This window comes from Nicotiana tomentosiformis, chromosome 9, assembly GCF_000390325.3.
Source record: "Nicotiana tomentosiformis chromosome 9, ASM39032v3, whole genome shotgun sequence".
In the NCBI taxonomy this organism is placed as follows: Eukaryota; Viridiplantae; Streptophyta; class Magnoliopsida; order Solanales; family Solanaceae; genus Nicotiana; species Nicotiana tomentosiformis.
The window spans coordinates 36,500,325-36,514,462 of NC_090820.1; the positions used below are offsets into that span (position 1 = coordinate 36,500,325).

General features: G+C 35.0%; 2 protein-coding genes across 2 annotated transcripts; one reads left to right on the top strand and one right to left on the bottom strand.

Moving 5' to 3' along the window:
- The first annotated feature begins 7,114 nt into the window (after positions 1–7,114).
- Positions 7,115–9,141, top strand: LOC104102706 (uncharacterized). The gene is made up of 3 exons (XM_009610494.4): positions 7,115–7,306; positions 7,402–7,447; positions 8,792–9,141. Exons 1-3 carry the CDS (start codon positions 7,145–7,147, stop codon positions 8,845–8,847), a joined length of 264 nt encoding a protein of 87 aa, XP_009608789.2. The 5' UTR covers positions 7,115–7,144; the 3' UTR covers positions 8,848–9,141.
- Positions 9,142–11,062: 1,921 nt separating this feature from the next.
- Positions 11,063–13,959, bottom strand: LOC104102704 (peptide methionine sulfoxide reductase B5-like). The gene is made up of 3 exons (XM_009610491.4): positions 13,561–13,959; positions 11,665–11,821; positions 11,063–11,384 (listed from the first exon to the last, which is right to left on the bottom strand). The coding sequence occupies exons 1-3, from the start codon at positions 13,650–13,652 to the stop codon at positions 11,220–11,222; spliced, it is 414 nt and encodes a 137-aa protein (XP_009608786.1). The 5' UTR covers positions 13,653–13,959; the 3' UTR covers positions 11,063–11,219.
- Between the last annotated feature and the right edge of the window lie 179 nt (positions 13,960–14,138).

Below are 14,138 nucleotides of genomic sequence, written 5' to 3' on the forward strand. Positions count from 1 at the left end.
GGCAAGATACTATTTAGGTTTCTCAATATATGGGCAGATCATGCCAATTTTTCACATTTAGTACATGATGTATGGAGTTTGCCACAAAGAGATTGGAAAATGAAGAGTATATGGATGAAACTGAAAGATCTAAAGCCTAGGCTCAAGACACTGAAAAATGAAGAGTTTAAGTCTATTACTTTGAAGGTTGAACAAGCCATAAATGAGCTGCAAAATATACAGGAACAAATGACTTCTCAATACTCTGATTCCTTATTGGACCAGGAGAAATCTGTGCGGACTAAACTAGAAAATGGTCTCTCATTGAGGAGAGTGTAATGAAGCAGAAGTCCAAGGCCAGGTGGATTAAACTTGGTGACTCAAACACCAAGTATTTCTCTGTGGTAGTCAAAGAAAGAACTCAGAAAAAGCAACTTAGGGAGCTGACTTCTCTTGATGAACAAATATTAAAAATCCTGAGGAGATAAGGCAGTAGATCATCAAATTCTATAAGTCCCCGATGGGTACTGCTGCACAATCCCTTCCTTCCATCAATAGGGAAGTTATGAAGCAAGGGCCTACCCTTACACATCAACAAAGGCTTCAACTATGTGCAGAGGTTACATATCAGGAAATTACTGAGGGACTACATGCTATAGGTGATGACAAGGCCCTAGGAGTAGATAGACATAATGCTTGTTTCTTCAAAAAAAGCATGGTGCATCATCAAGGATGAGGTTTGTGAAGTTGTGAAATATTTCTTTACTAATGATAGGATGTACAAATTTGTCAACTGTACTACCATAACCTTAGTTCCTAAGGTTGATAAGCCTACTACAGTAAAAGACTTTAGGCCTATAGCTTGTTGCACATTACTGTATAAACTCATTTCCAAAGTTCGAGCAATAAGATTACAGAAAATCATTACAACAGTGATCAATGAGAATCAAGCTGGATTCATACCTGACAGAAGGATAGATGATAATATTATTCTAGCTTATGAGCTAGTCAAGGCATACAAAAGGAAGCATATCTTTGATGGATGTATGATCAAGATTGATTTGCAGAAGGCTTATGATTCAGTAGAATGGATCTTTCTAGAGCAGGTAATAGACACTATGGGCTTCCCTACAAAGTTCACAGGTTGGATACTTAAGTGTGTCAAAACTGTCAATTACACAATCCTGGTGAATAGAGAGACTACCATTCCTTTTGATACTACTAAGGGACTTAGACAAGGATATCCAATCTCCCCATTTTTGTTTGTAATTGTCATGGAATATCTTAGCAGGAGCCTAAATGGACTGAAAGAAGACAAAACTTTCAAATATTATCCTAAGTGCGCTAAGAGGCATTACTCATTTGAGTTTTGCTGATGATTTGGTGTTGTTTTCCAGAGGTGATCCGTCATCAATTGTTGACTTGCATAGATATTTCAGTCAGTTCTTTCAAACCTCAGGCCTACAAGCTAATTTAGGCAAAAGTTCTGTCTACTTTGGTGGAGTTTCTCAATCTGAGAGGTCAAGGATCCTGCAACACTTGGGGTATGGTCAAGGAGAATTGCCTTTCAAATACCTTGCCATACCAATTTCAACCAAGAAGATTTCACTAATGCAATGGCAACCCCTCATTTAGAAAATAGTGGCAAGAGTGTCTTCCTGGACATCTAAGAAACTGTCATATGCAGGGAGAGTGCAATTGGTACAAAGTGTTCTAGCATACAAGCTTAATGGGCTCAAATGCTTTCCCTTCCCATTAAGTTTCTGAAGCTCATTGATGGTTATTGGCGAAGCTATGTGTGGCCTGCTGATAGTAATATCACTAAGTGTCACGACCCAAAATTCTAACCTGTCGTGATGGCGCCTAACATGATACTGGGCAAGCCAATTTCTCACAATTATTTCCAACACTTTTAATAAGGATGAATTTAAAGCAATTTTAATAGTAAAAGTTCTCATAACCGGGATAGAAAACTCAAAACATATTGCGGAATTTCCAACTATCGGGGATGTCACAGAGTATATGAGCATCTATACATCACAAGTCTGGAAAATACGGTCTATAATAGTCTGAGACCAAATACAGTAATTGAGAAGATAAAGAAGGAGAGACAAGGCCTGCGAAACACCGACAACTACCTCAAAATCTCCGGATAATCAACTGTACGAAGAAAATCAACACCCACTGTATCCGGGAACACCTGGATCTGCACATGAAGTGCAGGGTGCAGTATAAGTATAACCGACTTAGCAAGTAACAATACTGAATAAAGAACTGAAAGTAGTGACTAGCTTCACAGCTGAGTCCAATTACAGACTTACAGTAATTTCCAATATAACAAGGTAGACATGCTTTCAAGTTCAATATTTAAGGCCAAAACAGTAATTTCATGTCATGTTCAATTGAAACATAAGATAATCTGTCAGAAATTTTTTACATAGTGATATATGATAGCTGAAGTGCAACAATAATGAAATCAAATGCATCCTCTTAGGGCCACAGTCACTCAGCCCTTTCACTAGCTCAGCACTCGCACTCAGTAGGTACCTGCGCTCACTAGGGGTGTGTACAGACTCCGGAGGGGCTCCTTCAGCCCAAGCGCTATAATCCGCACGGACAACTCACGTGCTGCACGAACAACTCACGTGCAATAGTATCAATATCTGGATCCGCACGGACAACTCGCGTGCTGCACAGACAACTCACGTGCTATAGTATAATATCTGGATCTGCACGGACAACTCACATGCTGTACGGACAACTCACGTGCTATAGTATAATATATGGATCTGCACGGACAACTCACGTGTTGTACGGATAACTCACGTGCTATAGTATAATATCTCACAATCAGGCCCTCAACCTCACTCAGTCATAAATCTCTCCAGTCTCTCGGGCTCTCAAAAATCATGAAAATCAACCCAAACAACAATGATATGATGCATCAATAATGAACAATAGAGACTGATAAAATAAATAAGTAAACTGTGACTGAGTACAAAACAATAATTTAGCAGATAGTTCAACATGTGCACGACCTCTGTGGGTTCCTAGAGTGCCAACACATAATCTAAACATGATTTGTGGTTTAATTTCTCTATTACATGGAGGATGTACAGATAACAACATATTATTCAACTACACAGTTCTATGGAATTTGACCAAGTCATAATTCCTATGGTGCACGCCCACACGCCTGTCACCTAGCATGTGTGTCACCTCAAAACCGATCACATAACACATAATTCGGGGTTTCATACCCTTAGGACCAAATTTAGAACTGTTACTTACCTCGATCCGAGAAATTCTTTATTCCAACAAGACTTTGCCTCGCGAATCAACCTCCGAACACCTCGAATCTTGTCACAATTAATTCGATTCAGTCAATACGAATTATAGGAATTAATTATATATGACAATATAAATTTTTCTAATAAAATCCGAAATTACACTCAAAAATTGCTCGTGGAGCCCATGCCTCGGAACCCGATAAAAATTATAAACTATGAATGCCCATCCAACCACGAGTCCAACCATACAAATTTTACCAAATTCCGACATCAACTCGACCCTCAAATCTTCAATTAAAATCTTTGAAGATTTCTACCATTTTCAACCCAGTATTTACCCATTTGAACTCAACAATCTTTCCACAAACCTTATTGGTACGTTTATGTATAAATAATACTCTTTCACCCAAGAATCATACTCCCAATCACCCATCATTATCCAAACTCGAAATTGAAGACTAGTGTTAGAAATTCTTACCTCTTTGAAGCCCTAGCAAGATACTTGTAAAATCTTCAAACCTTGAACAAGAATTGATAGACAAATGGCCAGGTCTTCACTTTCTCTCTCTAAGATCCTCTCACCTCTCTCTAAAATATCATATGAAACCCTTCAAAACAACCCCTAATAGTGTTTTATAAGAATGGGGTCGGGTTTATAAAACCAGAAAAATGAAGCCCCGAAACACACTCTGCTGTCGCATATGCGACAACATAATGCTCCTGCGGCCCGCATAATGGGTCGTAAAAAGGCCCTCATGCGCAACACTGACTCAGTCTGCGATCATTATGCGGCCCGCAGACATGTTCTACGATAGCATAATGCACCGCAGAACTGTTCTGCGGTCGCATAATGCGCCGTAACCTTGCTCTACAAACTTGGCCTAGCCTGCTTCACTCTGCAGCCATTATGCGGTCCGCAGAGTGATTCTGCAGTCGCATAGTGGGCCGCAGAAATATATTTTTCTGCCTAAAATTTTCCTTTACTCACTCGCAAAACCTTAATTTCCTTAGCAAAAAGTTTTCCAAGATTGTTATACATAAGTCAACATCCGGTCACCCTTTTCAAGTTAAGTTCTAAACCTTGGAACTAAGTGTTACAAATCATTTCAAAATATCACCGGATCCGAACCAATTACCCCGGCAAGTCAAATAACAACCGAAAAGCACAATTTGAACTGTAAATGGGAAGACGTGGTTGTAATACTCGAAACGACCGGCCAGGTCGTTACACTAAGAAGTCATTGGTTGCATGAGAGAAACTATATACTCCTAAGTCTATAGGAGGCTTGAACTTAGTCAACCTCCAATTGTGGAACAAAGCTGCCATTGCAAAAGTGTGTTGGGACCTTGCAAATAAACAAGACAGACTCTGAATCAAATGGATTCATACCTACTACATCAAAGGCCAACAACTTATACAAATGACAATGCCTCAGCAAGCATGTTGGATGATTCGACAAATACTTAATGCTAGAAGCGCTTTGAGTTAAATACAAGGACTTAATGGAAGAAAGAGCATCATCAGGTGCACATATCTACAACTCCTGGGTGATAGACCTCGAGTTGCTTGAAAATGTTTAATGTTTCAGAACACTGCTAGGCCTAAAGTTCAGTTCACTATATGGATGCTACAGCAAGGGAAGCTCCTCACTACAGGCAGGCTACGAAACTGGGGAATGAATGTGGATTTACATTGCATACTATGTGATGGACACGAGGAAAGCAGAGAACATTTGTTTGTTAGGTGTGCCTTCACTTAGAACATATGGAACAAAATTGGATGCTGGATGAAACAGGACTATAGAGTGACAACAACCTAGGATCAACACCTACAATGGATCCTACAGAATGTCAAAGGGAGAACTCAGAGAGCAAAAATCTTTCGGATGGTCTATGCAGAAGTCTCACATGCCATTTGGATAGAAAGGAATATGGGGATTTTTGAAAAGAATAGTAAGGATTGGACTACCATTTACGAGAGATAGCCTACAATTGCACCATTAGAGCTGCTGCTGATGTACATAGATTAGTACAAAATTTTATTTTCTGATTATGTTGTATACATGCATATGTAGGTTGAGTTTTCTTTTTCTTTGGAGGTTGTCAAAGATAGCGAGTTGTGTGAGCAAGCTATGGATTTGTACAGTTTACTGGTGATTAATATAAAGATCAGTTAATTATCAAAAAAATAAATAATATAATAGCAAAAATAAGGAACAAATAGAGAAAAAATAAAAAATAAAATTTTTTATCATACAGAAAAAAGAAGGATAAAACTTATTTAACTTTGAGATGGAAAACTTTTTTAACTATTATGATAAGAAAGGTCATATATTAAAATTTTAGTCTAACTCAAGGTTAAAATTTAAAATAAAATATCTTATTATTGTAATTATAGGTAAAACGTTAACGTAAAAGAACTAATTAAAATTTCATAGTAGGTAAGAGAATGGATAAAGAGAAAAATAGAGATAGTGTAAGGATACTTATACTTTGAATTAATTTTAAAAAATAAATCAAATAATACTTAAATATATTATTGATAGATGTAAATGATAAATGAGTTCCGAGTAAGAGGATAAAAACGTAAAATATTAAATTTTAAGAATAAAAAATATATATTTATCGATGATTATTAAGAGGGTAATAAGCGAAATATTAAATTAATTGGTAAGCTAATAAAAGATCACATGACAATACAACAATATTAAGTAATGAATAATACAATAAATATAAGCAAAGAACAAAAATTTAAAAAAATATAGAAGAATAAGATTTATTTCATTTTGAGATGAAAAACAAAGATAGTAAGAATTTTATTAAAATAATATGATCTAATATGCTGGAACAAGACAGATCACAACATGACATGTTTAGTACTCCCTCCGATCCATAATAAGTGACCTTTTGGCATTTTTATTTTGGTCCAAAATAAGTATCATTTTATATAATCAAGAAGGAATTAATTTTTTTTTTAAAATTTGTCCTTATTTACGTATCACAATGTATCAAGGTAATAATTAATTAAAGATAATTTAGTGAATACATTTTTTTCTCTTTAGGAGTTCGTATTTTCTTAAGGGGAGTGGCAAATGCTAAAAAGTCAATAACAACGAAATAAAATGCAAGTACTAAAATCAAGGGGTTAAATTATTACAAATAAAAAAAAATAGATTGTCTACTACGAGATTTGAGAATAGTTTTATGTGCTATTTCTTAATTAATATTTATTGATTATATAAAATTTTAATCTGGAAGATTTATATTTTAAAGTTATTTGCACATAATTCAAATAACCCAAATTAAAATTTGACATAATTTATGTTCGCCCATCGCGCGAGTACTAATACTAGTTAATGTTAAATACAAACTTGCCTTGAAGTAAATTGAGATGAACTTAAAATCAAATTATAAAATATGATCAAATTAGATATAATTTGATGTCAAAATTCCAAAACAAACCCTAATTGCATAGAAGAAATGAATAATATGGAGTTTATAACTCAAGAAAATAAACCCTTCTGACAACACCAGATGAATAGGTCAAAATATTCTTTTATTTTCTTATTTTGCAATCAAAGAGTATTTAGCTAGTGTAATTTGGAAAGAAATATATTATAAATTTTAAATAAAAGGAAGATTTTTTTTGAAAATTGGGCAAAATACTGGCCGATTGACTGAAATTATTATATTCGCTATTAAAAAATATATAAAATATACATATTATATACAAAAAAAATTATTTTATCGATTATTATTATTTTTAAAGCGACAAAAATATGTACATTTCTTAAAATTTGCAATAAGTCCCATTGGGCTCTTATATGGGCAAGGACCCACGAAATAATTGTCCAAAATAAAGTAGCTAACCATTGATGACCAAGACACAACCAACATATATGGGCCGTCAACAATCTCCCAACGCGCCACCCTCTTCGCCGCCGTTGCCACCGCCGGTTCACCAGGACGATGCCGACGAAGATGATGAAACCGTGAAGCAGCTCAACCAATGCTCTTCTCTCTACTTATCTTTACAGGTTCTTTAAGCTTTTAAGCTTTTTGGAAATAATTATATTAAATTCTTAAACCCTAAACCCTGAAATGGAACTGATCAAAGGGTTTATATTTGCAGGATTGTCTGATTAATACTGATCGGAACTGGAAGTCTTGTCAAAAAGGTATCTTCTATTTTTTTTCCCTCTCTATTTTGCTTGAAATTTAGTTCTTTCCCATTAGTGTCAAATGGGTATTTTCTTTAAATTTTTGGTTGATGAATACGAGTTTAGTATTTAGAAAGAGAAAAAAGGTGCATTATTTAAATTGGAATTCAAAATTTAGGAATCTTTTAGTGGTTTGCATAATTGCATTTGCTCTCTTCGTTGTTATATATAGCTTCTGCTTTAGGGGATCAACTGAGATTAGTTTCGATTAGATTATTATAAAGAACATGATCAAAACGAGAAACAAGGGTCATGATAATTTTTATTCAAATTATAGAACCTATGTGCCTTATATGGAGTGACATGAATACTTAGGATTATTATAGCATGTGCAGTAGTATTATTTTTTTATTTTTGATTCCTCTCCCCTTTGATTCCCTTTTGATCCCTTTTTTGGAGCTATTGTTCCTTTGGTGATTAGAACCCACGACCTTGGAGTTGTAGGTGGGATGCTGACCATGTGGGTAAACCCCTCTTGTCGTGCAATAGTAGTATTAGTGGTTGTATGGAACCTATGTATATTAGTACACAGTGGCGGAACCAGGAAGGAAATTCAAAAAATGCTAGAATGCAACTTTTACCACTTGTCAAGGAGATTCAATAATGTATAGATATACAAAAAAAATTATTTTTCCTTTTTTTTCTGAAAACTGTGTCTGTATCAGCTTGCACCTACTGCCTCTCACCAGCATAGGTACCACGTAACTCTATCCATCAAATGTTCGACTAATTGAAAGAAATCACCTAGTTTGAACGTAGGACCTCATGGTTCTTAACATACTTTATTGACTACTAGATCACACCCTTGGATGTTATTCTTACCCTCTTTACGCAGTATAATCTTTAAACGAAAGGGATGCAATTAAACTCCCTTCCTAATACCTGTTAGTCTATGTTGTTTGGACTCTTCAAAAATGTTGATGGGTGCCTGTCGGATCCGACACAGGCGCGACACAGGCGCGGCAGCATCTTTGGAGAGTCCATGCAACATAACTATTAGTACAATATCCAAGTGAAATGGAATATTGACAAATCGTATAAGCAGCGGATTGAAACATAGTATAGCGGGATCTCTAAGTCAGAATCACATGTGCATGTTTTCATCCGGCCTATGATTCAGTATGACAGAAGGGGCAGAACTGCACACTTTCGTGTTCAGATGTGTTTTGTATATACATGTGTACTGAGATTCTCTTGTTTGTAATATTAGTTTCATTAACACGGCCCGGGAAATTTAAAAAATACATACATTTGGTGCTCAATTGTTTATTGCTTTCTAATTATTTGAAAAACTGCTTACAGAAGTTCAGGCTCTAAAGGCATGTAATGAAAGAATACAGAAGGACAAGAGGAGTTAGAGGAAGCATTTTGGTTTTCGTTGCTGAGGCAGTTTTCTGACGTTGGAGGCTTACAGTTCTTTTTCTGTGATTTGGGGGCTAACAAAAATCCACAGTGATGACTAATTCTTGTTTACTATTGATAAACATTGAGATGAGTATGACTTTAAAGTATAAGACATGTCCATTCTTGGAATAGCTGAAAATGTGTCTATTATATGATGGAATTAATAAACATGAGTATGACTTTAAACTGTAAAGTTATGTTTATTATCTTTTTGTATCATATGTTTATTACACTATTAGTTTGGTTTCTGGAAATGGTGCCAGTTTGCTAACTTTTTCTGAATGGAAAATGGAGAATCTAAGAATTTGTCGGGGAGCGAGTAAAGAAAGGTGCATACACAAATCTATTCTAAGCACAGGAGTTAAAAATATATGAACAGATTAGTAGAGAAAGTTGCTGATACGAAAGAACCAATATAATTATGTAACTTTATTTATACTTTTATTAGTAAATATTAAGTTTATTGGTAGCATGTTGAAACAATTTTCTAAAAGGATGACTTTATAAAATTGGTACTATCACAAAAGTAATTTTGATGCTTTTTGGATAAAAGCAACCATTGACTTCATCCTTGGTCTTTTTCCCTTGTGCTCTCACTATCCAAGTGGCTTCCTTCTTTACTTTCTCAATAAGCAATTGGATGACCATTACATGAATGAATCTAACTACAAGTCAACCTTGAAATAGTTTTAAGACAGTTCTAATTTTAACAGCCGAAAAAGTAACAATGAAAATGGTATATGAATCTTTTTATTTTTTCAGTTCTATTCAAATTTCAAGTCCAAATTTGAATAGAGATAAATACGAAGAAATTTGTTGGCGTAGCCACTTTTAGGCCCTGCTATTAGAGTTTGGCCGCATTTTCACATGCATTGGCAACGTAGTTATCAGTCCAACTAATTGGTATTTTTGTCCTCGACTAAAATATGAAATACAACTCCATCAATCGATTCTGGAGTTCGAAACCCCACGAATGATTTATGAATTTTGACGCTTTGCCTGTGTAAAATCTGGGAACGACTCCTGGAGTTCAAAACAAGGTATCGGAAATAATATGGAAGAATTCAAATCCCAGTAATTGTTACTGGGGTTTGAACCTCTAAAAGTTAAACCCCAGTAACCGTTATTAGGGTTTGAATCTATGAAGGTTTGAACAAAACCAAGTAATCATTGTTGAACCTATGAAACGGAATATTTTCTCCAATGGAACCTCTTTTGAACTCAAGGATAATATTCTGAAGTTTCGACCGGTAGAAATTAGAATCCCATGATTGTGTCATGGAGTTCAAAATCATTGCTGGGTTTTGAACCTATGTTTGAATTCTAGTACAGTATGCTAGAATTTTACCTTTAAAAGCTCTAAAGTCCAATACTGTATATTTTGGATTTTACCTATAGATGGTTTTTCGGATTCCAATATATTATGCTGGAGTTTTACTTGTAGAATATTTGAATCCAGTAGCGCTTGTTGGTGTTGTCGGTGTGTTGCGAGTACTTTTGTCCAAAACATACCCGCATTTAAATGAAATGACTAAAATCTAATAACTTTTTAAATCGCGGTTAAACTATAATAGCAGGGGTAAAAAGTGGGTAATTACTATTATTACAAGATAAATAGGTGCACAGATTTGATTCAGCCCATAAGTTGTATATTTGCTGCTTAAGGTGCCAAAAAGATTCATGGCTCATTTACACCCTAATGACCATCCGTCTGAAAGCATTTAACAGTCTTAAGGTGAGAGAAGAATGAGGATGGGATTTCAGGCTAAATATTTACTAGCAGAAACTGGTACTTTTATCTAAAAGGAAGAAAACATTAGTGTATAACTTATTGTCTTTCCAAAGTCCGTTTCTGCAACTAAATGCAGCATTTTAACTATCAGCAGCATACAGTTTTTACTAGTTTTAATTCATTACTTTGGTGCAGCTTCCATTTACCATGCTTTTCCATCAATCAACTGCACCTTAAATACAAATTATTTGAGATCGACTGTATGAATTTTTTTGTATTCGTTCGATCATTAGAGCACTGTTGAAATCCTCATCTTTTGTCTGAGGTAGGAACCCTCACATAAGTGGATTCTTTTCTGCTCTTCCCTTACCCTAGGGGCAAATTCAAGTGCACTTCCACTTTCAAATGCTTTTAGTCTAAAACCTTAAAACTTCATACAAAGAGAAGATAATACTTTGATCATAGAACTAGTTGGGAGGGTGGAAAAGCATTCTCAAGAAACATTAAAAGCCAAAATAATCTAAAGTTATTATTACAAGCAATGGTACTAAAACAGAACGCATTTAACTTGTCCCATTACAAAAGAAAAGAGTTTCAGAGCGAAGCAGAGGTATTCTCAGAGATAAACTTGACAGAAACACTATTGACGCAGTGGCGTTCATCTGTTGGTGTCTTGAAACCTTCACCTTTGAAAACATGACCAAGGTGTCCACCACATGCTGCACAAGTGATCTCGGTCCTCCTTCCATCCGGATCCGGCTGCAAGTATACAGAGTTGGATTTCAGATTACAGCCATGAAACGGATAGGCGGATCAAGAGAAGAAGAAAAACGAAACAAATACTGCAAAATAGATCAAAGAACTCTTTCTGTTTGTACTTCCACTACTTGAAAGCTCAAAAGTTAAGTGAGTTTAAAGATGCTTCACATTCCATTTGATTTAAAACATGGTTCACTTCTATAGTCCTTGACTGAATAAATATATCAAATGTTTGATCAAACAAATCAAAATATGCAAGGAGAAAAAGGCAGCTACTTACGGAGCGATTTATTGCTCCCAGAAGACCCTCAAAGAAAGCAGGCCAGCCACAGCCAGAGTCAAATTTGGTTGTGGATTTATAGAGTGGAGTACCACAACCAGCACAATTGTAGATCCCTTCACCAAAAAACTTGTTATATTCTCCAGTGCCCTTCAACCTGTGAAATAATAATTTCTCAGCAATGTTGCATATAGAATTATGCCAAAAACTTTCAAGTGTAAGAGAGACAAAGAGTTTACTAGGTAAAGCAACTATACATCTGCACATAATACTACAGCAATGTTGCATTGAGGATTGAAACAATAGGTGTTTGAGCTTTTTTTTTTTTACTTTAAAACAAGCCTTACATTTGTGCACAATCATGTTTTCCTCAATTTCCAATAGAAATACTATTAACTATATAATCAAACCATCCAATATTCCAATTGAACAGCTTCAAATCATCTAACTATATAATATACCAAATCAATATTCAATCAAATACTCTAAGAAATCAACCAAATGATATATATAGTATATAAGCAGTTGAATGTTGAATCAACGTTACTGCCTATTTGCCATATCTAGAAGTCAAAATTCATGAACAATATTTAGTCATAAATAAGAGACTATTTCAATATTTGCTCCCAACTATCCAAGCCATGGTGGACAGAGTAATTCAGTACCTGTGCCTATATAATATACAACAACAACAACCCAGTAAAATCCCACTAATGGGGTCTGGGGAGGGTAGTGTGTACGCAGACCTTACCCCTACCCCGAAGGAGTAGAGAGACTGTTTTCGAAAGACCCCCGGCTCAAAAAAAATAAAAAGACAAAATGACAAAAAGGAGACAATATTAGTATCACTAATGATATATAATATACCAAATCAATATTCAATCAAATACTCTAAGAAATCAACCAAATGATATATATAGTATATAAGCAGTTGAATGTTGAATCAACGTTACTGCCTATTTGCCATATCTAGAAGTCAAAATTCATGAACAATATTTAGTCATAAATAAGAGAGAATTTCAATATTTGCTCCCAACTATCCAAACCTTGGTGAACAGAGTAATTCAGTACCTGTACCAAATCAATATTCAATCAAATACTCTAAGAAATCAACCAAATGATATATATAGTATATAAGACGTTGAATGTTGAATCAATGTTACTGCCTATTTGCCATATCTAGAAGGCAAAATTCATGAACAATATTTAGTCATAAATAAGAGAGAATTTCAATATTTGCTCCCAACTATCCAAGCCATGGTGGACAGAGTAATTCAGTACCTATACCAAAGCAATATTCAATCAAATACTCTAAGAAATCAACCAAATGATATATATATAGTATATAAGCAGTTGAATGCTGAATCAACGTTACTGCCTATTTGCCATATCTAGAAGTCAAAATTCATGAACAATATTTAGTCATAAATAAGAGAGAATTTCAATATTTACTCACAATTATCCAAGCCTTGGTGGACAGAGTAATTCAGTACCTGTGCCGATAGGAGGTATAGTAGGTGCCCTGGTGTAACCTTGTCGGAAACGACGGCAAAAATTTTAAAAAAATATATTTAAAGGTAGGAAGTGTACCATTTAACTTTTTTTAGTAATTGCACCATTTAATATATATACATATTTTTACACATTTTGCAACATAAGCTTGGTTACATAGTTACCTAGTTGTAACGGTGAGAGGTAGCAGGTATCAAATGCAAAAGTCGAGGGAAAATTGACGCAAACACCAACATTAAAAATATATTATAAATACATACAACACATAAACATATATGCTAGATCAATTATCAATCTAATTACAGTCTCAAAAACCCAGATAAAGGAAAAAAAAGAAAGAAAGAAAAGTTGAAGGAAGAAAGATATGGAAAAAAAGGAACATACTCAGTTCCTTTCCCACGGAGGATACGAAACTGCTCAGGAGATAGAATGGCTCGCCATTCCTCCTCTGATTTCTCAACTTTGCTCACTGCCATTGACACAAAACTATGTTCTTGTTAACTCAACACAATTATATGGGAACAGAGTTATGCGATTAAGACAGATTACATATGGGATGGCTTTATATGATTTCTTGAAACAATGAATGTGGACGGAATTATAGACTGAAGGAATATTGCGATTTGATTTGCTGAGATCTATTGGGATCTTTCATTTTTACATGATTAAAGGGATACAATATGATTGGCTAATAATTAACTGAGATTTTCCAACTTTTTTCCATGTTAGCGCTTTAATATTAGAGCCGGTTTGGTAATATGACAGATGGAATATAGGGATCTTAACTAGGTTTGCGATGAACTCTTGTGTTTAATTATTACTATGTTTACTTTGCGTAATTTGCATACGGTCCTTAATTACTTATTAAATCTCGTACTTTATGACTTTGATTGGATGGCAACCAATTGAATGTGCCCAAACTACCTCGACTTGAGTCCTGACCGAGAGCGAATTTGTACATT